The 27154-nt window shown below is 40.8% G+C and overlaps 1 protein-coding gene and 1 pseudogene across 1 annotated transcript in view; one reads left to right on the forward strand and one right to left on the reverse strand.

The window, feature by feature from the left end:
- LOC146631079 (BCL11 transcription factor A-like) overlaps positions 1 to 2609 on the forward strand; it is a 29478-nt gene extending 26869 nt beyond the window's left edge. Inside the window, exon 3 of the mRNA XM_085356317.1 lies at positions 622 to 2609. Within this exon, the coding sequence (XP_085212443.1) occupies positions 622 to 2609 (1988 nt within the window). The remainder of the gene's footprint in view (positions 1 to 621) is intronic.
- Positions 2610 to 11486: 8877 nt separating this feature from the next.
- LOC146631080 (uncharacterized) lies at positions 11487 to 13685 on the reverse strand (annotated as a pseudogene).
- Positions 13686 to 27154: the final 13469 nt, after the last annotated feature.

A 27154-nucleotide genomic window follows, 5' to 3' on the forward strand; every position in this document is an offset into this window, starting at 1 on the left:
GCTTTGGAGGGGAGATGAGTGTTTTTAACGAGATTAGGCGTGCATTGTCAGGCAAATCTCAGGTCAGTGTGCAAGTGCTATTGAAAGTCAATTATTGTTTTAAATATTCCTATGCCTTCTTCCCGTGTAATTTGTGTGTTTGTTGCCTGTCTCTTGTAATTGTGTTTTATCTTTTGTTCTGTTAAGTGTTAAATCTAAATTCACACACACACACACACACACACACACACACACACACACACACACACACACACACAGTTTTCACATTTTATAGCTGTGATATTGAGCAATAACAATTTTACTAAGACGAATAATTTGCTCTGTTTAAATAGAGTGCAATTGTAAATTTTTTTTTTTAAATGTTATTCAATACCTTCATCTAATCATAATAGTTCTGGTCAGAAGTGATCGCAGATATTTTATAGGCTGTTGTCAAATTAGTCTATATTCTCTTGGTTTTTGATAATTACTTTACCTATTTTAAAACCCTACTTGCATTATTTAAGCATCATGTTTCCTTTTATAATAATATATGGTGTTAATAAAATTACTAATGTTCTTTTTATAGTTTGAATCTCCCAGTTTACATTTATTTTCTCTCTGTGTGTTTCTTTTTGTCAGATAAAGATGAGCCCAGCAGTTACACCTGCACCACATGCAAACAGCCTTTCACCAGTGCCTGGTTCCTGCTCCAGCATGCCCAGAACACCCATGGCTTCCGTATCTATATGGAGAGCGAGCCCGGCAGCCCCCTCACCCCTCGTGTGGCTGCAGCTCCCGGAATGGGGGGTGACTGTAATTCCTCCCAGCCCCCTCTTCATGCTGTACACTTGGCTGATGGCAGCCCTTACAGCCTCCTGAGAATGCCGGGTTCTGGGTCTGGTCGGGATTCAGCGTCCACGCCTCGTGAGGGCCGCTATCCCCGAACGCCACCGCTATTCAGCCCACCACCGCGCCATCACCTCAGCCCTGATGACTTAGCCTTGGCAACACACCATCCCAGTGCTTTTGACCGGGTGATGAGGCTGAACTCTGTGCCATTAGAAGCCCCTCAGACCATGGACTTTTCTAGACGTCTACGTGAGCTGGCCGGAAATGCCACAGGAGGTTCTCCGCCTCTTTCCCCTAACAGACCCAACCCTATGCAACGGCTGCTGCAGCCTTTCCAGCCAGGTTCTAAGCCTCCATTTTCAGCAACACCTCCCCTCTCCACCTCTCAGTCACCTTCTGGCTCACGTTCCACACCTAATCCTGTAACAAATGCAGTCCAATCGACCACCCCTCTCAAAGCAAAATCTTGTGAGTTCTGCGGGAAGACCTTCAAATTCCAGAGCAACCTTATTGTTCACCGGCGTAGCCATACAGGGGAAAAGCCATTTAAGTGTCACCTCTGTAACCATGCCTGCACACAGGCTAGCAAACTAAAACGTCACATGAAGACACATTGTCAGAGTAAGTCTTCACTGCTTAATGCCAAGTCAGATGATGGTCTTTCAACTGCTAGCTCACCTGAACCTGGTACGAGTGAGCTGATGGGCAGTGCCACAGATGCACTCAAGTCAGTGGTGGCAAAGTTCAAAAGTGAGAACAATGGCCTTCTGCCTGAAAATGGAGAGGAGGAGGAGGAAGAGGAAGATGATGAGGAAGAGGAAGAAGAAGAAGAAGAAGAGGAGGAGGAGGAAGAAGAGGAGGAGGGGGAGGAGGAGGAGGAAATTGAGAGAAAGCCTGGAGTAGAAGAAGAGGGAAGGAATGACTACCGATTTAGCTTGAGGCTTGAAGGGGCTCGCCATCACCAGAACAGCGAGGCTCTGCACCCACATCGCCGGAGCTTATCCAGGGAGCCTATTGATGAAAACTCAGCCATGGAGTCAGACCGGGCAGATGATGGAACCACTACTACTATCAATGGCTTGAGACCTCTATCTAATGACAACCTGTCCAGGAAGCTGTTGGGTGGAGGGGTCAGTCCTGGTTCCCTCAGTCCCCTGTCCAAGCGCATCAAGGTAGAGAAAGACCTTGACCCTCCCACTCCCACAATCCCAAACACAGAGAACGTCTACTCTCAGTGGCTTGCTGGCTACGCTGCCTCCCGGCAACTCAAGGACCCCTTCATCAGCTTCACAGGTGGGGACTCCAGACAATCACCCTTTGCCTCTTCATCTGAGCACTCTTCAGAAAACGGCAGCTTGCGCTTCTCTACTCCACCCGGTGAACTCGATGGGGAACGTGCCGCATCAGTACGGAGCGGCACCGGCAGCGGGGCCAGCACTCCCCACGGTGTCAGCGGCAATGGCAGGCCGAGCTCGAAGGATGGTCGCCGCAGTGACACCTGTGAATATTGTGGCAAGGTGTTTAAGAACTGCAGCAACTTGACTGTGCACCGACGCAGTCATACTGGAGAGCGGCCCTACAAATGCGAGCTGTGCAGCTATGCATGCGCTCAGAGCTCAAAGCTCACCCGTCACATGAAGACCCATGGACAGATGGGCAAGGACGTGTACAAATGTGAAATCTGCCACATGCCTTTTAGTGTATACAGCACTCTGGAGAAACACATGAAAAAGTGGCACAGCGACCGCCCTCTGGCTAATGACATTAAGACTGAGTAGGCAAAGAGCAGCATGCTGGTTGCTCTCTCTCAGCTCCTCTGGCTAAAAAGCAACCCTGGCTAACTAGCCAATAAGTAAGGGGAAAGGACAACAGGGTTAGACACCAGTACACAGTACAGCCCTGTTTTCATCCCGACTGGAAGAAGCTAGATGCATGATCCATTACCGGGGCAATACTATTGCATCACACTTAAAACTTTTTGAGCCTTTCTATTGTGCAATAATTTACACGTTTTGTATTTTTTGTAACTGGACAGCATGCTCTGTGTGTTTTGGCTACCTAGAGAGAAAATTGTCCTCAGCTGGTGGGTTTGGTTGTACATGTGTTGCTGTTTATACTTTTGATTTCTTCAACATAAAAAAAAAGACTTATTAAAACCCATGCTGCATACAGTACATACTGTTTTACATATCATGTACAGTTTTGAGTTCAAACATAGCGGGCAGTGTCATATAATCAAAACATCAAGACAAGCAGGGTCACACTTAAAAACTGATCTTTGTGAAAGATTTTCCATGCAACATTTAGATATGATAAATATATATAGAGAGAATTAGGCCGCCTATGAAATGCTAGGCACTGGCGCCATTAAATATTTCTTTTACAAACAGCAGTGAAATTAACAATATGGTGTGAAATGACAACAACGAGTGCCTTGGATATTTTACCTGCATTAGTTAATCCTCCTTTTTGCTATAAGCTCGGAGTTTCAGCTATAAAAGATTACACAACATTTTGTGCACATGTGAAATAAGCAGGTCCTTGCATCAAGCACCTGTACGACCCTTGTGTTTTTTTTGACTTAGTGGAGCATAGAGAACCAGCTAAAACAAAAAGAAAAAAAGAAAAAAAACATTACGTGTATCTCTGGTGAATCATTTATCTGCTTGCCTCCTGTAGATTTTTTTTTTCGAGATTACAGTTCTGTTTACGGGCATGTTACATGCTTGAGTTTGGTGTAGAGTTTTGGTATAGGTGAATATGTTTTTTGGTACCGTACTGAGGGGGTACTCTGGCGAGTTGTTTTACCAACATAAAGCTCTTAATTTTTCAGAGTTTATTTTCTTTGATAATTAAACAATTTGCAGGTGTTTTTTGCAAGTAACACAGAGTAATGTTTCTTTGGTGTCCGCCAACAGCCACTTGAAGACCCCAGTGTGGGATTTAGTTGTTGTAAGCCAGACAGATTTTTTCAGGTGAGGGTTGGGTGGGTGTAAGAGCATAAGGGTGGATGATGTTCAGGGTAGTAAGTGGGGAGTGGGTTTACCAGGTGTCTCTACAATTCAAAAATCTATGTCGCTGTAGTGTTATTTCCCGTCACCGCATTAGATCTTAGAAACTGTTTAGCGATCCAAATTTTTTTTAACAAGTCACACTGAAATCCAAAATGTGATTCTAAATCAAAGGACAAGAATATTGAAAAAAATCAGCAAATTTTCCCTCGCAGACAAGGTTTTAAGTTTTCACATTTAGTTTTCTTTTCGTTTGTCTAGACCTACGCGTGGTAGCCATGTGTTTTTGTTTTTTATTTTATTTTTAGTCTTCACTCCCTGTCATTGTTGATGATATAGCACTTGTCACTCTGCCTTGGATTCTGTATCTGTCTCTCTAATCGGAGGTACAGTCGGTTGAGTATAAAATGAGTACCGGATTTCAGGTCTGGTACTGCCTACGTGCACTGTTCAATTTTCCCAGTTTACAGTCGGACGCTCAAGGGAAAACTAGCTCTTATGCTGACAGATTAGTGTGGTGTCATTGCTTTGCATTAAAAGAAAAAAAGAAGAAAAAAAAGAAGAAAAAGAACGTTGAACTAGAAACTGTTGCCAGCCATGTCTCCTTCTGAGAACTAAACATTGGTTTGGATCTTGGAAGTAATAATGCAGGAACTGCCATAGAAACATCCTGCTTCATACTACAAACTATAGAAATATACTGCTCAGTACAGAAAAATAAAAATTCTACAAATTTGATTTAAACAGATAAGTAAAATGTGCTGTTGATTTAAAAAAAAAAAAAAAGTAAAACATCAATATCTTTAGGGGAGAACCTTATTTAAATTTTGTTTGTTTACTGTTGTTTCTCTTTTCTGTCCTGGAGACACCAGGACTTGATCACTATGTAATGAACTGTAATGTCTCTCATGTTTTTTGCCTTTACTATACACAAGTCTTCAGGTTGAACAAAAATTTGCATTGGGGAGAGATTTATGATATATAAATATATAGAGAGAACTTAAAATACTTAGGAAATTGCACACTCATGTAAGTTCCTATGTTCAAAACACATTTATGGTCTACTTTTTTTCCTGTATTTAGAATGGTATTTGAAATTAATGTTCACTTAGTGTAGGCACTTATAGTATTTATGTTGGAGCCTGTATTTTTAACTGTTTTGCCTGTACTCTTTAAAGGTTTCAATGTACCCTTTTTCTGTAGTGAAAAAAAAAATCCCAACAAGCTGCCACCGTATATTTTCTTAATTTGGCAGGATAATATAGTGTGAATAATTTGTATGCTTGAAAATAAGTATTTCTGAAAAATAAAATGTTGTGGTGTTCCCCAAGGGTGAGAGGTCATATGATGGCCTTTTCAGGCAGTCCCGCTGGAGTGACCACAATGAGGTAAAAACAGGTGGTTGTACATATCTTTTTAGTTTGTTTTATATATTTTTCTCTCCTGCCATTTTATATGCAGTAATACAAGCTATTGTTGGGTTTTCTTGGTAGAAAAGTTTTTACTGTCTTTGATCATGTACCACCTAAAAACATTCCAGCTGTTTTGCTTTTTTTTAAGGACATTTTGTCATATGCAATCAATTCAACATTAATCTGAAAGATTTTTTTTTATTTTTTTTGCTACAGATTGTTTTTTTTTCATTGCCAAAAGATCCACGGTGCTTTATAATTTAAATATGGTACATCTCATATGCAAGGCATATTCTAAATAACTGAACTCATGCGAAGAAAAGTTTGGTACATGTTATCCATGCTGACGGTACTAAGGTACATATAGGTTTTCAACCTTATTTCATCCTGTGTATTTACTCTCAAGCTGTTTGTTCTAACCTGAACTTGAAGTTGACCTTTGGCATTGGTTGACATTATTTATTATGACTACAAACACGCATGTTCCATTCAGAACACAGTCACTGCAAAACAAATCTGTTCAGTTTTCTCTCTCCTGATGAAGTGTGATGGCTTAATTTCTATGATGACCAAAGGTCATTGACCAACATTTACAAGTTCTTGCTTGAATTAAAGAATTTATTGTTGTTGTTGTTTTTTTCAGTTATGGAGATGCCACTCTATTTTCAGCCGTTGTCTGCATTATTCTCTTCACTCAGCCATTTTGTCTTGAAAAATAATAAAAAGTATTACATACATATTTGAATTTGGTGCTTTTATTAATTTTTTTTGTCATAGTATGCACAGTCACAATACTGTATAAGACAATTAATAGTGTTACATAAACATTTTAATACATTCCACAGATATGTTTGCATGGGTCAGCTTGGATCACATGTCATCAGGGTGGAAGTTTACAATCATATCTGTGGGCAGTGGCCTTGTTAGGTCAGCTAAAGATCTGTGTTATATCTCCAGCAAACTTCTATTCACCCTACCCCCCTAGTTTCCCCACCCACACCTCTAGCAATAGCTTTCTTTCTGTCTCTTTTTGCCCTTCTTGCCTTTGGTCTTCACTTTTATCGTCCTTTATCTGACTTTATATATGTGCCTGTGTCCAAATCTCTTTTTTCTTTTTCAGACCACTCCTTTCCCTGTTTCCTCCTAACCCTGCTGAAGCACTGGAGGGCAATGTGACAGACTAATCGCTTTCCTTGTCCGAGCCTGGTGCTGTTTGCCTAGCAGGGCCAGATTAAAGTTCACAGATAGAGAGAGGTTCCTGCTTAGGCCAGGTGTTGACAGTTGAGATAAAGCAGAGTTGCAAGGAAGTGAGGCTGGTTGGGTGGGTGTTGGGAGAGAGGAACCCTGTGTGTGTTCTTGCACATATACACACTTCTAATCTTTAGCAGGGGGGTTACTCCCGCCCACTAATCTAAGATCACCCAAGTTCAATGTCAGGAGTACAACAATGCTTTGGTCCACAAATCCTGCCACCAATCAACCCATGCATAGCAGACATACTTTTCCCATAGCAGACTCTTGGCCCTTGCCTGCAATTCCCTGCCTTCCTCCTCCTCCTCCATACATAAACATATATCCTTAACTCCTAAATTTAACAGTCGCTGCACTCTGACTGCAAAGTTTTTTGTCTTGTTTTTTGTGAGTTTTACATGTTAAAAAATGCTTATAATCTTAGACTAGTTTTGTTCATGAAATTTGGGAAAATAATGTCAGAGAAAATAAAGAATATATTATACTAATCTTACAAGAATTCTCAGTTGGAGGGCAAGAAATGTATTCGTTTATTATGTTAATTAAAAGACTTCACAAAAAGTGCCGTGAAGATGAAGATTACTACCTTCCTCTTTTACTTTTCCTATAATTTATCTTTCTCATTCGCACGTGTTTGATGCTGTAAAGGCCTCCCAGCATAGCTCTGGAGAGCGCGTCCAGCAAATAGCAGGGACGCTAAATCAACTCTGTAATCCTCCCAATATGCTGCTTCTCCCTGCCCAATGCTCCCTCTCTGTCTGTTCCTCTACCTTGCTCCTTTTCTTTATTGCTTCTTTTTCCTTCTTGTGTCAGCTGTCACTGGATTGTGCTTATTTATCTCTCCCAACCCCCCGTTATTCATTCCCTATATTATATAGATTCTCTCATGCTTTATTTTTGTTCTTGCCTCTGATTCAGCCTAATTTTTTCTTGGGTCTGAGCCTAACTCACGAGTGTCAGTAGAAAAGGCTGAAGAGCAGAGATGGCGAAGCAGACTGCAGCTGTGCTGGGGTGCAGCGAAGAGGGGCCTCGTCCGGACTCCTTGGAACAATATAAAAGCACTAATCACCCAGGACAGCTGACACCCAGTGCCTCACACATATACACACCGTTTCATAGACACACTCACACATGCACAAAGATCTGAGGATTGCCATTATAGGGTGGAAGGAGAGAGCTCTGCCCAGACAAGACTTGCAGGTCTGGCCTGGCTGGAAAACAAAGTCTGTGTTTTGTCTATGGGCAGCAATGCTTCAGGGCTGAAAGTGATTTCTCATAAACACGGACATATGTATGTACAGTGTGACTATGCACGCAGATGCTTATATCTGCTACACAGCAGTCACGTATAGAACACACGCATGAAAATTTAAAAGGCAGTTAAGTACAGAGGGGTATAAAGGAAAATTTACCCCCATGCATGTTTGTACGCAGACAGACAATCAAACACACATGCTTACTCGGGAACACAAACCACATAATGGATTGGGTGCTTGCACGCTCACAAACACACACACAGACACACACACGTGCGCACACAAAAGTGTCTTCGGGAATGTGACCTTTTCCCAAAAGCCTCCCTTTCCTGCCTCAGCTCCCCTCCCCCTCTGGCTGTGTGAAGACTGAAGGGGTCAAGGGTCAGGTTTTGGGGGGCTGGAGATTAGGTTTCACATGACTGAGCACCTTTGTTGGGGCAGGCCGGCAGAAAGGAAACGTCCAGGAGGGTAGCTGTGTCTGTCTGAGGAGAGCGAGAGATAGAGTGAGGGGGGGAAGGGAGAAAAGAGGGACAGACGGATGGATGTGTGGATGAAGTTGAAGTTTGGTCAGCGACGGCTGAAGTCAAAATGCAAGACTGAAGAGGAAGTTTTTGAGAAGGGCACAGGAGAGGAACAAGAGATGAGAATGAGAAAATGTGAGAACATAAAAGAAAAACCAGAAAAACCTAACCCACATTCCTCACTCGATAGCTCTGCTTGCCTTTCTCCGTGCACTTCTCCCTCTCCTCCCTCTGTCTCCTTCTTGCTATGACCATGTGGCCTCTGTGTCGGGCTGCGGCCAGCCAGTGTCCTCAATGCCTGCTGGCTTTGCCGATCTCTCCATGACCACACAGCGAGAAGAAAGCCCCAGCCAAAATAGTAAACTGGATCACAGCAGAATCAACCCCCTCCTTTGCCTTCTCCTCCTCCTCTTTCTCCTTCGCAACATCTGAGTTGTAGTCTGCCCGCTAGACAATATATGGCGTAACTGGCAGTGAAAATCTTGGCGGAGACCTGGATTACCTCGTTTGTGAAGTATTGCTTTAAATGTCTCTGTGTGTAATTTTTTTTCCTTTTTCCTACTTCTCAGACCTAGAGAGAAATATTTTAACGACGTGCAACATTTTCAACTAAATGACTCACAGAGGTGGGACTGGTACTGCTGATGGCTTCCAGATAAGGTGAAAACTTTGACCTCACAGCGAAAAAAAAAAAAGGACAGGGGGTGAAGCAAAGAATTTCTTGAATACAGCACTGGCCATAATTGGGTGGCCTCTTTTGGTTTCTTGGTGCACAATCAAATATGGGTCTTAGGATAGATGTTGTAATTCTGCATATTAATTATATCCCAATGCCGTATGTGTCTGTACTGCTTTACAGGGAGGCACTATATATGTAAGAGTCACTGCTATTGCATTGTATCAGTATGTGGTTGTTCTACCTTTCTTTGAAGACTACACGATTGGCTCATTCCAAAGCTAGTGTGGTCAGACTGGAAGAGAGATTGTGGACGATGGAGCAGAAAAGGGCAGTAGATCTGAGACACTGACTGATCTGACCTTGAACCTCTGTAAATTGAGCTTAGAGTGACACAATGTTTAATGGTTAAACACCTGCATCTTTGCTGTCGTGGCCAAATAAAATGTGTTTATATGTGTACTTGTGTGTGTTACGTGTATTACACTGGGGTGGTGTGCATGATATATATGTCCAGTTTAGTGCATGCTTATATTTTCATATTTGTGTTTAGGTGCTTGTGTGCTCTCCAGGTGCAACAGTACTGGCAGAATTTATATGGCCAGTAAAACAGGGTCATGCTATCCATACCCTCTTGCCTTGTGTGTGCTTTTCATTTCACCTGCATGTGTGTCTGCATGTGTGCGCTGTATGCTGTGTGTGCAACTGGAGACAGCAGGGCGCCTGTTTACTGTCCTGTGAATAAAGAGCCAAAGTTCATCCTGCTGGCCTCTTCATGTCCCTATATTGCATATTTCAGTGCCTGTTAAAGCTGGACAGTAATTTATAGCTGCTAAACTATGTCACCCATCGAAGCAAATCTCCGAGTTATTAATTCTGACTTATATTTAACTACCAAGATAATCTTTACATTGTATTTTTAAATGTGAAATGAGAACACTGAAATCATGGTCATACATGTCCAGTAAATATAAGGTTACAGCCAGATGACTGTACAGAAGCATGTTTTATGAAATAAAATAAACCAGTATTTGCCAAAATGACATTCCCAGCAGTTTGGCATAAACAAATAGACAAAACATATGATTGCAATATAATTGCAAAAATCACACATTTTTGGTAGATAATGTAAAAATTCTCAATAGGTGTAAGTTAAGGTTGTGAAGAAAGAAGATGAAGTTGTGACCTTAGTAGCCCGATACTACGAAGTATTACATGTACATTGATTAACATCTCTTTGCTTTCATCTGCTGACAAAGGTCAGGTAGCCAATAAATGAAGAAGCATAGCGCTTGCTTGTCTGCGATTTTGGTTGGGTGACAATCATGGTGATAGTGTAGGGCCAAGTGAGACACATAGGCCTAGAGATGGTCCACAACCATCTGGAAATCACTGGCCATGATGGAAAAATCTATATCCCCTAACTGGAGGGCAAGTATCTGGTGGAGATTGATTGCAGTTGCTGGGAAATCAAGTATTAATACTCCAGTCATATGGGCCTAGAGACCAGTCAGTGAGCCTCTGGCAACAATTAGTTGTTAAAGAAAAATTTAGATTCCCTGAAGTTTTGAAAAACTTCCTCGTGATTTCTTTTGGTTGCTAAGAGTGTGTCATGCACTGCAAAAACAGCTATACTTGAAACAAGCCAAATATTCTTAAATCTGACCAAATTTTCTTGTTTTGAGCAAAAAAATCTGCCAATGGGGTAAGCAAAAGTTGCTTGACTAGAATTCTTAAAACTAGCAAATTAATCTAACTGCCATATGCCTTTTAACTAGACAAAATTGTCTAAAATGTATGCTTATTTGAAGAAAATGTGACTTATTATAAGTAAAAGACACTTTGATATTTAGAAAATCTGTACCTAAAATGAGTATTATGCTTTCTTGAACAAGCTGTTTTCAAGAATTATTTGCTTACTTTAAGATTCTACACCTTAATTTAGATTTTTCACATAAAAAAAACACCTTACTATAGGACAAATTTTCTTAAAACTGAATTGTTTCTTTCTTGATTGAGCTAACTATAAGAATTATGTTTCGACTCTGAGAACAATAATCAGCAAAAATTCCTGAGAATAAGACACCATCTCTTCAAAAAGCTACTAAAAATAAGGGAATTCATCTTAAATTAAGACAGCAAAAGCACTCTTAGATTTTGCGCTTTTATTGACACAGCAATGGGTCAGTAACTCACTGAGGTCTGTTCCAGGAGAATCATGCCTAAAATTATACATTTCAGCAGGGTACTGTGTAACATGGCCAATATAAGAAGTGCATACTCCAGATACTCTTAACATGAATAATAACAGTATAACACACTCATGGCTGGTATCAAAAATAAATTTTGCTGAAGCTTAAAACAATCACTATTTCAAATCCTATATTACATAACATTTTAGAAGAACAAGTTTAACGACCACACAAACAAACATTTGAACAACTTTTCTAGAGAAAAAAAAAAAACAACCTCACTGACTAACACTGAGTCTGATAAACAAGGCAGATGGAGTCTGTCATCTGAGAGACTCACTCAATGAATGACTTCCACTCACCAAGCGCCTTCTTGTAAGAGGGGGTTGAATCTCGGTCATGGATGGAGTCTTTGAGTATTTCAGTTTGCAAGACAGACAGCAGCGTGGAAATGCACTATGGATATGTGAGGTGGAGGGCATAGTAATATGCCATCAGATAGAGCAGTCCCTCATTAAGATCCTTCCGGTCAAAAGTGCTCACCGGTGTGGTTCCAACAGCTATCATGCAGTTGCCTTCAGAGACAAGCAGAACTGGACAAGCCAGGGGTCGCTGACGCAGGTAGCCTTCAGGGTCTTCTGAAGTCTACATGACAGAAAAAAAGAGGATTAGAACAAGACTGTAAGAAACACAATTTTTGAGTTGCATTACAGTTTAAAATAGATCAACTTTTTTTGTAGGTTTTATTAACATCAACATGTTATGGGGATCTGAACTTTAAGGATATTTGACTGACTCCACAGTAAATATATAAAATGAAAACATGAGTAACTGCAAAATTCAACAATATATACAAATAGAATATTGCAGCCTTACCTTTAGGACATGGAAAAAAGCCTCACTACAGATGCCTAGCTTCTTAGGTGGTACTGTGCTGGAAGGGAAAAGCATGGGAAGGGCTCTGAACACAGCTGCTGCATGTTCCACTGGTTTGAAAAAAGAAAAATAAGACAGGGCAACACCATTAAGCATTGCAAATAATGTAATCTGCAAAGCATAAATGTAGACAAATCAAGATACTGTAGCATTACCTCCATCCAAAGTTTTTGGCGGCTTAATAACTTTCTTCATGACACCATAAAACTGCACCTTCGAGTAGAAGATTTCCCATCTATCCTTCATCTCAGAAATGTATTTCAAGTTGGATGGTTGAATAATTCTCCACAGCTCATCAAGGACCTGAAAAATACAGACAGAAACCCAACTGATAGATCTGTCTAGCTCTGTATCTGGTCTTGACAATAAGTGATAACAATTTAAACATGAGGGAAAGTATTTAAGAAATTTGAAAATCATATCAAAATGTCCCCAAAGGAATAACAGGATGGCTAAAAGAAATAAGTGCTGCTTACATGGTCCAGTTCTCTGAAACAAGGATATGCCTCTAGTATCTTCACTGCTCTGTCCTGCTCCTTTATAGCATCAGAGTTAATGAATTGTCCTCTAGACTCAAACTCCAGGTTCAGCAGTTGGGTAACAGCAGCTTCGTTCGGTTTTTTGGTCTTGTATATTTCTTGAAGTGTCTTGTAGTGTCTTGCCTGGGTTTTTTGGCTGTCAAAGAAGTCAGCTGAACCAGCTAAACACACAGAGCAGAGGTGTGTAAATCATTTATTGCCACAGTAAGGCTTTATATATCTGTTATTGGTGCAAAACAATAAAACAAAAATACCAAAATATATCTGTAAATTAGATCAACAAATTAACTAACCACCTATCTTAAAATTGTTCATTCATCCTGTCAAGTTGTCACTATTAAATGGAACACAAAGATTCCAAGATAAACAGTGAAGTAGTTGTGTTCCATTGTTAGCAGAATTTTTAACAAAAAACAAAAAGTATTGTCCAAACCACATTTACACTCAGCGTGTAATAAGAGGGTGCAATATATTATACTTACATTCTTCATGACTGCCATCCTGGTGGTGCACTGGGGTGCCCATCGATCTAACTGGTGATTTATCTAGAATAATAGTTGATGCACTGGACTCCCCACTGCTGTCACTTTTTGCAACGCTTTCATTCCCATCCTTTCTTGGCTTCTTCGCAGGAGGTTTTTTGCCCTTCCTTGGACTTTTGACATTGGAGAGTCTCTTCATTAGCTTTTTAGCAACATGCTCCTAACAGGTACAAACGATAAAAATTAAAAGATGATAAGATACATCACTCATGATTAACACAGAGTGGTATTGAGAAAATGCTACTTACCCACTCACCACACGTTTCTTTAAGCATTGGGTAGTACTCCATTAATCGCTTTGCCATGGCATCAACCTCATGTTTGCTGGGGTATCTGGAGTCTTCAGCTGCTCTTGCTATCAAAATCATATTTGTCATGGTGTTTCTTACGAGTCGACAAAAGAGTTCCTTTGACAAAGGTTCAGCACACTCTGTCCCCAGTTGCTTCTTTTCAAAGTAGGAATGTCGAGCTTGCTCAAGTTCACTGTCTGTGAAGACTATGTACTCTGGGTTGGACATAGTCACAAACTTAGAAGTGCTGGGTTCCTCTCTGGAGAAGTCACCATCTCCAGTAGTTGTTAGCGTTTTTTCAGCAGCAGTCTTGTTCTAAAATACAGTGTACATAGGGCTAATTTCACATAAAATTGCACAAGAACTTTAGGTCTCTAAATATGAAAGAAAGTACAACAAAATATCAGTAAAGTGTTGAACAATAAAAAATATGTATATTTAATAAATGTGTAGGCCACTTGATTTAAATCAAAACTAAAGAAGATTCTACTGTCTATCTGTTAAGTGAGTATTGGTGGAATTACTTGAAACTGCATAAAACAAGCTGGTGTGTTCTCAGTTTTGTCACACAGCGATAGGACAGAACTTACTTCTTCACATTTGTGCACTGCAAGCCATAGAGCCCGACGCCTGAGGAAATGTTCAGGACCAGGAAACAGATCTTTGATGTCATCTCGTGAAAGTGATGAGAGCAGGTCTTCTCCAACATTTGCTTCTGCAATAGGAGTTTCCAATTATCACTACATTGCATTATCCTCATGTGCAAGCCAGCTGACAGCTTTGCTTGGGTAACAGACAGGATACATAGGAAACATAATTTAATATTTACCATTTAAAACCATGACTCTATTCCATTATTCTCCCTCCTCACTGCTCCACAGGTTCTAAATTACCTTCCTCCTATTGACTGGTAAAAGTAATATATTTGTGATACATCAATTAAATGCATGTATACATATAAATGTATTTCTTTTTGCTTCCTGGGCTAAAATATATAATGAAATAACTTCACTAATGGAAATTTGAAACTCCCAAAATTTCTGTAAAACTGGCATTAACTTATGGCACTTTGTACACTTGTTGAATAAATTCACAGACACTGAAACTAATAACTGGACATGAATTCTTTCATAACTCTCTGCACTAGCATATTTAAAAATGCTAATGCAACTAAGCTAACCGCACAGCTAAGCTAAGCTAACAACCGGGTATAGCCTGCCATGCTAGCGACTTAACATGCAACATACCAGAACACAAAACATAGAAAAAACAAAACAGTCATATACCTTTCAGGTTGGCAATTGTTATTTCGTCCAGTTTTTCCATAGCGTGCCTTAATTTCTTCACACTGTACCAACTGTATCGCATCTACACCCAGACCCCAAAATCTGATCCTGCAATCCAACCGCTTAGGCACGGAGCTAGAGGCGGGAAGGTGGGCTGTACCAACTCAGGAGTATGGGGTTGTGTACGGAAATGGTTTAGTTCGCTCTTTTATACCTATAAAATGATATATATTTAAATATTTGACTATTTAGTTAGATTATGTTCTGTAAATACTGACTTGTGTGTACTGTTACTTACTACAGCTGTTATAAGGCACTGAATTAGGATAGCCATTCCTACCCCATAATGGAATAATCCTGGTTATCTTGACTTTATGGGAAAAGTAGTTCACAGACCAGTAAAACAAAATGATTTGGTGCTGTGTTATCTACATCGTTTTTGTGGGTCTGACCCTCAAATCCCTACTGAGTCATATTAATTCTGCACATAGCCATAGTCCAGATTTCCGTGAAGTTTGTGGCATAGATGGATGTGTCAAAGAATATCGTGTTTACAGCTAATTTTGGTATCACATTCTTCGAACACACTCCGACTACCTTGCCAATGGACGATGCAGTGGATCGATTAGGACACAAAAATCTGTAAGGTGAGACTGACTATATACTTTAATATCTTTGAAAATAATCATATAAAAAATTCATGTTAGATATCTACTTGTTTTTACAGCTTAACAGTAGATATGTTAATGCTTATTCCTTATAATCCACAACAATGCTATCTATTTATAAAGAATATTCTGATAGTGTTTAATTTCTTCTACTAGAGAAAACAACATTTTGTATTTTTTTAAACTTTTGTTTTAAATAAACCGATTGTCATGGTCCGCAGTCTCCTTGGTTGTTTGTGTTTATTAATATTCATTGTGTCAGTTAGTTTCCTAGTTATTTGTTAATTATTTCCAGTGTTTAGGTGTTCTCTGTACCTCCCTTGTCTTCAGTGTATTGTCCCTGGTTCGATATTCGTGTTTATTCCTGTTTTACTTTGATAGTCCCTGCCTTGCATCGGTGTATTCTGTTTTGCTTCCTCCTGGTCTCTTCTCATCTGATTAGTGTCAGCTGTGTTTCGTGCCTGTCTGCCAATTCCTCGTTTCCTTTTGTGTGTGTATATTTAGTGTGTTCTTTGTCGGGTCGTCTGTATTCTCTCCTGTGTTATCATCTGTGTTCCCTCCCTGATGTTTTCATGTCTTATGTTCCTTGTTCAAGGTTGTAAGGTTTTTGCAACATTTTCCATGTTTCCTGTGTTCTTTAGTTTAGCTTTCCCAGTTTAGGTTTTTGAGGATTTTTCAAGGCTTTTAAACTACAGTTAAGCTGCCAAATAGCAATGAGCATTAAATGAATATCCATTTATTAAACTCAGCTTGAAAACATGCATATTTTAGAGTAAATTATAAAATGCAGTATATTTCTGACATTAAATTTTTTTTAGAAATTATCAGTGTACCTTGTATTTAATTTCCTTATCTGCAACTAGTCAATTAATCAACTAATCTCAATTGCAGTTCTAGGAGGGAACCCTCATCAGCAGTGAACAGAAATCTGAGTAACATGTTGGCATACAGGACCGATTCAGTGGTGGAAAGCCAGCCAACAATGATATGATATGAGATTCCATTCCATATTACAGTTTCACACACAAAGATATGACATGTGCGGTCATGAAATATTACCTGGGTGATGTAATTGGACTACATGTGAGCTCAACATATGTTTTATAAAAGGTACACTGCTTTACATGCATGAACTGTATTTTCAGGTTATTGTTTTGGACAGTTTTGTGACAATTTTTAAAATGAAGTCGTTGTTTTTCTATAAATTCTGACAGTTGAATGCGATTTTAGCATTGCCATAGTATAGATATACTGATGCTGATCTATTATTCTGTTTGACATGGCCTAAAGTGAAGGAGTTGTGCTGTTTCTGTTTTTCAAATGGGCCTGTTTTTCATGTTTACCATGTGCTTTTAGTTCCGGCCTTTGTTCATATACTGCATATTGTGTCAAACTTGACAGCAATTATATTAAACTTTAGTGTCAATAAATACATTTCTTAAACTGAGCAGCTGTTTAAGTGCCCTTACTCTTGAAATGAGAAAAATAATCTTATTTTTATTCTGGAAATTCAACCAAACCATTGTCATACCTTGTAACTGGTAAATAAAGCTCAAGATGAGCTGAAATATCCTTTTAAGGAAAAGTTAGACATATTTTCCTAGAATAAGCTTTATTTTCTTGTCCAAAACTTGCTTGTTAAGAATAAATTTTCTTTTTAGGCAAAAAATAAGAAAAAATGTCCATAAACAAGGTTTTTTTTACTTTCTTGAAAATCGTTTTTTGCAGTGTGGTCACCTATAGACTGAATTATGATGGTGAATCTAAGAAAGGTGTGACAGAAATTGGATATGGAAACCTTCCCTTCAAAGCAACAGTTGCAGGCAAGCCAACGTCTTCCAAGGAGGTTCAGGTGCTCACAGCAATCTGCTAGCAACCAAAGCTTTGGGGGAGGTTTTTGGTGCTGCACCCCCTTTGTAGCCAATTTCATCTTGTGACAGCCAACAACCTCCAAGAAACAGGAACCAAAAATTGAGGGTTGCAATACTGAGACTCACATCATATTGGCAAAATAAAGGTCTAATAAATACTGGGAGAATGACATATAGTTCTTTTGTGTTTAGATGTTTATTTTCTTTCTGATTTTTCTGACTGTTTATGTATGAACGTGTATATACTGCGATACTCCGGCACTAACCCTCCCTTCAGGGGCCAGCAGAGCTCTCTGAGCCACTCCAGCTGCTGCTGCAGAGGTGATAGAGGCTAAAACCATTGAGGTGGAGGGGTGAAGGGCTTTGGAAGTTTCTGGAAGTTTCTGAGAATTGCTGTGCCACTCTTGGTTCACTCCTGGTTCATTCCTGAGGCCCAGGGGTTAAAGAGAGTGGGATGAGGGGGAGGGCAGAGGGACTGCAGGGCCACAGTCACACGCTTGACCTGGCTGACCTTGACCTTACTCCAACCTATACATACTTACTTTTGCCTGCAGTATTTACAGTTTTGCGAACGAATCACATGAACTGTATTTGAATGTTTTGGAAGCCCTTTTTTAATTTATCTCAGAGTAATGTAAAGTAGTTAGTGTGTGTCACAGAGAATCATAAAGATTTCGTTTATGTTAATGGATATTATTAGTTAGGCTCTTTTTTTATTGTCATTTCTCGTGTGGCACTCTCACTGTCAGATCTACAGATTTGTCACTGTTTAGGTAGTTTGTGCATTTAATTCTTCACAGTTTTTCATAATTTGCCATTCGCCATGATGGACTTTGCAAGTGTCCAGGCTCTTCCACTTGGGTTACACTAGTGTAGTTGACACTCTTGAACCAAGATGCCTCTAATATTCTGTCCTTCATGGGGCCAACCGGTAGTCTTTAGTGGGGACACATTCATTGTGGGCCTCCTTTCCTACAAAGCGCTTGTCAGTCATTGTGTTGAACTTGTGTTGTTTCTATGCGGCGCTTGGTAGCACAGCTGTCGTCAAAAGACCCAAGGCTACTCTATCCTGAGCTGAAAGAAACAAACAAACAAAGCCGTAAAACAAGAAAATGAAAGACAAAAAAGGGTCACAAATAATGAGTGTACAAAAACCATCTTGTCAAATTGCACCTTGGGAGTCTGTCTTCAAGAAGAGTGAGGGGTAAGAAGCTTCTCAGCAGACCTGGGGCACAAAGGGACTTGGCCCCTCCTGTGTTACTGTTAGCCAGGCCCTTTAGATGAACTTGTCTCCTTTCAGCTGGCGCTCTCATGCCCAGGTGTGTCCTTGTGTGTGTGCATGTGTTAGTATCCACAGCACTGACATCTCTTTGGCCCCAAGTGCTCTATTGAAAATAAGACGGAGAGCGAAGCAAATGAAAAGAGATAAAGTGCAAAACAAGGATGAGAGGAAGAATAAAAGAAGAGTGGCTTCCTTGCTTTTCAGGGCAAGGACAATGTTCAACCCTTTCTCCCACGCTCTGGACAACACTCTCTCCTTCACCGCAGTCTACTTAATGTCAAAGACAATCAATTTATATATTAATTTATTGAAAAGCCATCAGGAATTTGTTCAATAAGCACCCTTTTGGAAATACTTCAAGGAAAGAGATTCACCTTTGTGAATGTGTGAATTGAAAAAGGAATCCAAGGTAAACCACTTCTAATAAAGTAAATATGTTTTGCAGATAACCCTTTTTGATATTTAAATTGCATTATCCAAGAACATAAAGATTTGATCCGATGTGACAAATTGAATGCCTAAATTCAATATTCATGACTATTTTGTCCATACTTTCCCAATATTGCAATCACTTTGGGTAGCTAGCCAGCCAACCAAGCAGCCATCCAGACAGGCCAGTGATGGGCTCCATGCCAAGGCCAATTGAGAGGTGCTACTGTGGTGGAGAGCCAGAGGGGAGATGGTCATCCATTATTCATCACTAAGCCAAATAATCCCCAACAGAATTGGTCTGGTCTTGTCTGGCCCAACGGTTAGGGAATGGATGGGATGGTCCGGGGGGCAAGAGGGAGGGTTTCTGGGGCTGGGGGATGGCAGTCTTTTTTTTGCATGAGGTTTAGTAGGATCTTTTCGGGGGGCCGAAAGGGGTAGCGAGCTCTCTGTAAGGGGTGGGAGGGGGTTCTTTGAGGATTAGATGCAAATATGTCTTTGATAGCTTTCACAGTCTGGGAGTCCCATTCTGTTTATGGATATTCATATTAAGTCTAATCTTTGGAAACAATCCCTGACATGGATAAGTAAGAGGCTGCTGGGATGAGGATGGCGCACAGAAGCAGCAGGGGGTTCTGGGGGATGGAATGGATCTGAATGGGGTGTCCCCTGACCCAGATCAGGGGCAGGACCAGTAGAAACCCTCATGGTGTGTGGGACCTAGCACCAAGTGAAGGATGACCCCCCCTTGTCCCACCCACCGAAAGCACTGATGTGTAAAAATGCAAACACCAGCACACTTAAACACACACAAACATACAAATTCTTGTACAGACACACAAAGTATAGACACAGACAAAGCAATAGCACTTCATCTGTGGTGTCACAGACAAACAGTAAATTCAGACACAATACAGACTTCCCCTTCACTTTCTCACTCTCTTTTCTCTCTTTATGACTTGTGTATTTTTTCAAGGCATTGGTCCCAGTTACTGTTTTGTCTTTATGTCCTTCCCTGCAGGCATGCACAGTTCACAATGAAGAAGAAGATGATTCTTCTCAAGCTGTCAGCAACTAGCAGCTGTGTCTCTTTGAGCTTTTACAAACCTCTGCAACAGTGTTGAGTTATTCACCTAAGAAAACACGTCTTGTGGACAAATACTTTTCATCAACAGCCATGACATTTTGCCCCAGGAGTTTCTTTTAACACAAGTACTTAGTTGTTTTCCTCCTTAAAGAAGAACAGGTGTATGTACACTCATGTACATGTACACACACTCATATCAGAGTGTGCTTTTTTCTTGCTCTTTAAAATTTTCAAAAAATGATGACAGCTGAGAGCCTACTACTAAAAACGGTGAATAACAGAGAAAAAGTACAAATACAATGTATCAAACCAAGAACATCAGCATGAGTTTATAACTAGTCCCGGTTCATCAGACGCTGTATCGACTTTCAGACTGGCTTGACTGTCATAAAATCCAAAACACCTGTGGCCCAAGGTTTGTATTTCTGAACAAAACATTGGAAAGTTATGATGGAGCAAATCACGACATGAGCACCATCGATAGTAAAAAAGAGCAAACTCAGGGGTATAACAAAAAAGTTTGTCTGTTAGTGTTAAGTGTGGCATTTTGTACAATTTATACAGTGGACCAGACATGGAAGGTCCTCTGCCTCGCACCAGGTCAGGGATCACAGAGTGAGGTGAAGGACCCAAGGGGAGGAGGGGAGGTTTTATGCTCCTCCTCCACCCCAGCTGGGACTGCAGTCTCGCCTCTCCTTACAATATTCCTTCCCCCATCTCCTCTTTCCCCCCCCCCCCCCTATACAACCTAACCCTGGTCCTGGTGTGCTATAGGGCTTTGGGTCAGGGGGTTCATAAAGGATATAGAGGGTTTCCCTCTCTATCTGTGTGCGCACAATCTTGTGTAAGTGTGTATGCATGTGTGCGGTGTGCCTCTGTGCGTCTCTGTGTGCGTACTGGGGGAGGGGGTGGGTATTAGGGGCTGTGTCTCACGGGCATCAAGGGAAAAGGAAGAGAGCCAGACAGCAGATCATTTCACTACACATCCAAACATGTACAGGCACATGCATGCAGGCATGTGTGCACTGCGTTATTTTACGCTACTTTGCTCTCAGTTAAGTGCTTTTGTCTTCATTGATATTTTATAGATGACATTCAGCTCAAAAAACCTTTAGTCAGGAAACACATACACATACTTTGATGAAAAGTGATGTTGCAAAACTTTAAGTAAAATACCATAAGTCACATGACAGTTAATATGATGACATTGTAGACAGGGATTGTGTTGTTGCTATTCCTGCACAACTGCACATTTCTGAATGCTGGTCAGTGTAGCTATTAACATCATGATGAGACAAAACATTGGTCACAATGGGCTATGTTTTCCATTTGAATGCGTTCACTCTGTTCTTTCACTGAGGTTGGTAGGGTAGGAGTGGGCTAGGGTAATGGGGGGGGGGTATGTATGTATGTGTGTGAATGTAATGTTGGTGGTGGCAGGAGGCTCAGCTGATGCTGACCAGTGCACATGCACATTTCTTCAACCAAAGTGACATCATTATATGTGTACTGGATTATAATTTTGAATGTATTGTAAGTGTGTGTGCAGCATTTATGAATTACAGCAAGTTCACGAAAATGAATGGAAATAGCTGTCGTGTGTGTGTGTGTGTGTGTGTGTGTGTGTGTGTGTGTGTGTGTGTGTGTGTGTGTAAAAGAGGGGTTTGGGGATTCTGGGACCCCTTTTCCCAGACATGCACTGACCTTTCCAACCAGACGGGGATAAAGGGACAAGGAGGGAGGGCTGAGGACACAAGGACACTGGAGTGTGTGTGTGCATGCAAGCTTATTTGTGTGTGTGTACATGGCATGTGTGTGTGTATGTGTCAGGGTGTGTGTGTGTGTGTGTGTTAGTTGTTATCACGGACATCTGAACCAGCCAGTTCACCCTGTCCTGCTGAGTTTGGCCTGGTACAACCAACTCCCCACCCCCAAACATCCACTAACCACAATCCCCCATTCCCTCCATTTCTCTTTCTCCCCTCATCCCTCTCTCCTCTCATCTTTTGTCGGTTTCTGTCATTGTGCTACCCCCTCAGCGCTCTCTGTATGCAAAAAAGTTGCTGAGGGCTCGCCTGCTCTGGACCCTCGCAAATCAATTTGTCTGTGGGAGAGGTGAGGGCAAGGAGGTGGGATGGAAAAATGCGCTGCTCGGAGGACAACTAGGTGTAAAGCCTGAGGAATGCAAGTCTCACTTCTTCAACAATGGCAATATCTCCTATTCTTTGCCATATTGGTAGCAAATGAAGAGGTTGTCATGGAAGCCAATTAGTAGTGGGGTTACTTGTGGGTCTTTAATAGTTAATCAAACTGAAATTGTTTGCAAACTATAGACAGCGCAGTACAAAAAGGTTTTATTACATAAACATTAACTGAAAAATTGAGGTTTAATTTGCAAAGTCCAGTGCTTTTCTGGCTGTTGAGCAGGGTTTTGTTGGTTGGGACTTAAAATGAAAGTTGTAAGTAATGTCTCTGCTCAGTTTTTCAGATTGACACTTGGTTAAATCCACTTCAGTGTTATTTTGTCAGCATATAGCTGCCAATATGCATTTTTAAAAACTCACAGCTTATTGCCTATGGATGTTGCTATTTTGGCACTTTGGTCAATAATGATGAATAGAAATGGGGTTCACATCTTTCAGTTTAGGTCTAGCCAACAAAATTTAACATATAACAGCAAGGAATCTTGGCGTTGTATAGCCTTTCTCAAAACTTACATTTAACTACTGATTTTATCTACTGTTCTGATTTTATCTGTTTTGATTTTATATACTGTTGTTTGTTTGTTTGTTTGTTAATTAGTTAGTTAGTTTATTTGCTTGTTTTATTCAATTTTAAATCATGCTTTTTATTTGTTCTTGTTTCTAATGTCTCTGTAAAGCACTTTGAATCACCTTGTTGTTGAATTGTGCTATACAAATAAACTTGCCTTGCCTTGCCTTGCCTTAAATCTTTATTCTGTTTAAATGCAGAATAAAAACAAAAGATTAACTATAATAACGGTAAAACTGTTTTTTTATACTGAATAAAAAGGGAAAATTTATTGAGTTTTGACATTTTTTCTGTTGTTTGACAAATGGCTTACGGACATATATCTAATTACCACTGTGTCAGTCAGGAACAAAAAAAAAAGCATGTAAATCCAGACTGACCCTGCTGCACTGAGAGAAGGATCAGGCATTGATTGCAGTTGTCCCTCTCTCCCGCTCTCACCCTGGATGCAGACAGGACTCATCCCAAAGCACAGAGGCTTGAGAGGGCCTTTGCTTGACTGCAACAACGATGATCAATACCTGTCACTTCGGTCTCGTCTGGCCCTGCTCCCCTGCCCCCCACCACACAGTGAGGCAGTCTATGAGCCAAAGAATTTCACACACACACACACACACATCAAAACATGGTGAAGCACCATGTGTGAGAGTACACATAACAAAAGTTTATAAAATATCTGCATGCACACTAAAAGTATATGAGCATGCAAACATAAACAGGCAGATTTATATGCAGAACAGATACATAACATGTGCTGTAAGATGACACCCACACACACACACACACACACACACACACACACACACACACACACACACACACACACACACACACACACACACACACACACTGTGACAGGGAGGTCAGACAGGGCATTCAGACCCAGACACCAGTCTCTTCTCTGGGGTCAAATCACAAGGCCAAGGTCTACTCTCTAACCTCAGTGGCCCTTCAGACGAACACAGAGACACAGACATACACATTTCCACAATAAACCCGGCTGACCAGCCAACAGAGAGGGGGGAGAGGGAGGAGGGGTAAGGGGGAGTGAAAGAATGGGGTGATGGGGGATGGCTAAAGGAGCAACTGATGGTTCTGGACAAATGCACTGATGGAAAAATGCAAGTTAAAATTTGCGTGTGCAAATGTGCATTAACATAGTAATTCACTTTAGAAACAGGACTTTATTCTAATTATTATTATTTTGTGCAAATTAAAAAATGTCACATTTATTAACCAGAAAATGAAATGCACCTAGTTGCTCTATGTCTGAGACTGTTGAAGGGTAGAAATAAAAATAAAATGTATTGTGCTGGCTGTTACCGTAGAGATGGGAGTACAGACTTGGTTTGCTTGTTCTCAATTCTCTCTCTTCTCGTTCTGTCCTCCCCGTCTCCTTACTCAAGAGACCCTTGCTCTGCCCAGCCGGAGAGATAAGGAAGTGGAAGGGCCAAGTTTACTACTGCAGATAAGCTGTAATTGCAGGGTAATAAAATGACTTAAAAAAAATGAAAGGAAGAAATGATGTAGGAGAGGAAGAAAGAACGGACACAAAGGGGTGAATTGAGCACACAGAGAAATGATTGATGTAAGCCGTGGCACTGCCTTCGCTGACAGTTATCAGCGAGGGCAACCTTTTGCTCATTACAGTCATCTACTTGCAGCCTGGGACCAGTGGCTGCACTCAAACAATAACCGCCAGCCTTGACCCTTTCTGATAAACAGCAACTGCAAACTAACTTGCTGAACAATCACTTCTGTGTTATGGGACACTACTGAGTTGGTGCTTCTATAAATGCAGGTAATTTAAAACGGTTTTAGACTCATAAAACCAGCTGTTCAAGTTTTGTACATTTTTTGTTGGGGCTATAAAACTACGACGACATTCACAAAGCTGTCATTCAGCATAATCACCAATCACAATCATCATATGTTACCCTGCTGCTACAAGCAACAGTTTTATGTAATGTTTTGTCAGAATTCAGTTATGACTAACTGTATTAACTGTTAGTCGTGATCTGCAGGTTTTCAAGAAATATTTTTTTAGATGGTCAGTTGTCAGTTGGTCATCAAGGCATGATAAAGATGAGAGATGCTAAAAGCACAGATTTGTCAGGTAGTGCTAAAATAACACAGGTAGTTGAAATGGTGGAGCAACTGAATAAACAAAGCAACTGTAGAAACTTTACTTGTGATAGATGAGGAGGCAAAGGAGGCAGAGGAGACAAAGACGGGAGGTGTAAAAACCAAGAATGAAGGAAGAGTTAACCTGGCATTTTGATGATAAGAGCTTCAAGTAAGTAAACCTCTTTTGAGGTATTATAAGCAACAATTATCTGACATTATTTTTGCTAGCTCAGTATTTCAAAGAGGTATTCTATAACAAAGGCGATAAGTCTATATGGAATAAGTTGTTCATTTACTTTCAGTCTGTCCCCACCTAATTTTAGTTTTAGGAAATTTTAAGATTTAAACTACAGTCCAGTGGACTCCAGCTTTAGAATTTCATAATGCCTCAAATCCATTATAAAACTCATCCAAAAGACAAAAACTCCTCCAAGGATTTTTATAGATAGTGTCCTTTGGAAGAGATTTGAAGTTTCCACAAGCAAAAAAGTGCTGCTGGACTCAAAAAACTGATGTGACTATTTTTCACAGTAATGAAAAAACTGGTTTGATTAAAAAAGAAGGTGTAGAATGAATAACATATCTCATTACAAAGTCATTTCATTTCTGAGGTTGTACTGGTAAAGGGGACTTTCATATAATGCGTGTGACAGGCAGATCTACCGTTGGTGTGACCACCAGCCCTTACTTCCTTCCTCTCTGCTGGCCTGGGGAAGAGTGTGTGTCCTGTTGCTTTGTTCCTCTGAGGGTTGTGTATGCAGGTGTGCATGTGTGCACACATCTGTATGGTAGATGTTTTTCGGTCACACTCCACAGATCGTAGGAGGTCAGGTGAGATTGAATCTGGTTCTTGATTCCTGGAAAAATGGAGAGCTGCAACATGTCACACAAATGCCGTGACACACAAACGCCAAGCACAGAGTAACATGCGCAGATCTCACACACATACTTATTTTTTTCAACTGTCTGTCCCCCCCCCCCCTTTCAGTCAACATTTCCTCTTCTTTGCTTATTTGCCAATTACAAAGGGTCCGATTCAGATTTAAATTCTGGCATTTACTGGTTGCTTAAATTTAATTTTAAAGTACTTGTGAAGCTTCTTCTGTTTCAGAGTTTCTTTTGTTCAATGAACTGTTGGTTTTGCAGAGGAAAAAACATAATGTATAGTATCCAAATAATTTTATTTGCCAGGATCAAATGGTCCTTTTAACCTTATGTTTGTGCTGACCAGCACATCACATCACAAATTGGAGCACATCACATTTTCAGGCTAACTTTTTAAACTAGTCTTATGCTATCTACCCACCTCCCTCTTCTGTGCACAGTCTTATCTGAGAGGCCATTATACCGGCTTCTCCATATACTACTATCTTCACCGACAGTGATAAGATACCTGGGAATGAGGTAGACCAGAAAAGGGTTCAGGCAGGCTATCTGTCTCTCTGTCTGTCTCTTTCTAACTCTCTCTCTCTCTCTTACACACACACACACACACACACACACACACACACACACACACACACACACACACACACACACACACACACACACAGACATAGAAGGCTATAAACAGGTTGTCTGCATAGTATCATAGACAAGGCTTTGCTGTGATGCACCGGAGGAGCCGCAGTCTCCTGCTCTCTTAGCTCTGTGTAAATACACTGCTCATTGTTTATATAGCGCGGTGTGGCTTCAGGTTCCAGGGACCATCACTCTGGGTCTGGGTCAGATCGCCAGAAAGACACACACTCACACACACATACACACAAACTTGTAGAAGTATGAGTGCACATGTGGCTGCTCACATACACACATATTCCCCCTAATGCAAACCAGACTCCCTCTCTCCCTCTCTTCTTAGAGAGAGAGAGGGAGCGGGAGTAGGGAGACCGCACAGCGTTGGAGCTCGGCCAAATGGACCAGCGGAGCTTGTTTGGAAAGCTTTCAGTCAGAAAGCCACTTTTTGGCAGGGCCCCTGTGAGTGCTGCTGAGCCCTCTGAAGCGGGCTGGAGCTGCTAAAATAAATAATGGTTAGAGCTGAGGGGGTAAGAGTGGCGTTGGAGGGTAGGGGGGTACAGGGGTAGCAAGACGAAAAAGGTGGGGTGGGGGGTGGAAGACGGAGAGAGGGACTAGGGTGAGGGGAGGATGGGTGTGGTTTTAAAGACCGCTCCTGTA

This window comes from Diplotaxodon limnothrissa, linkage group LG6 (genome assembly GCF_057381915.1).
Source record: "Diplotaxodon limnothrissa isolate DT_005_m linkage group LG6, D_limnothrissa_male_GT1.1, whole genome shotgun sequence".
NCBI lineage: Eukaryota > Metazoa > Chordata > Actinopteri > Cichliformes > Cichlidae > Diplotaxodon > Diplotaxodon limnothrissa.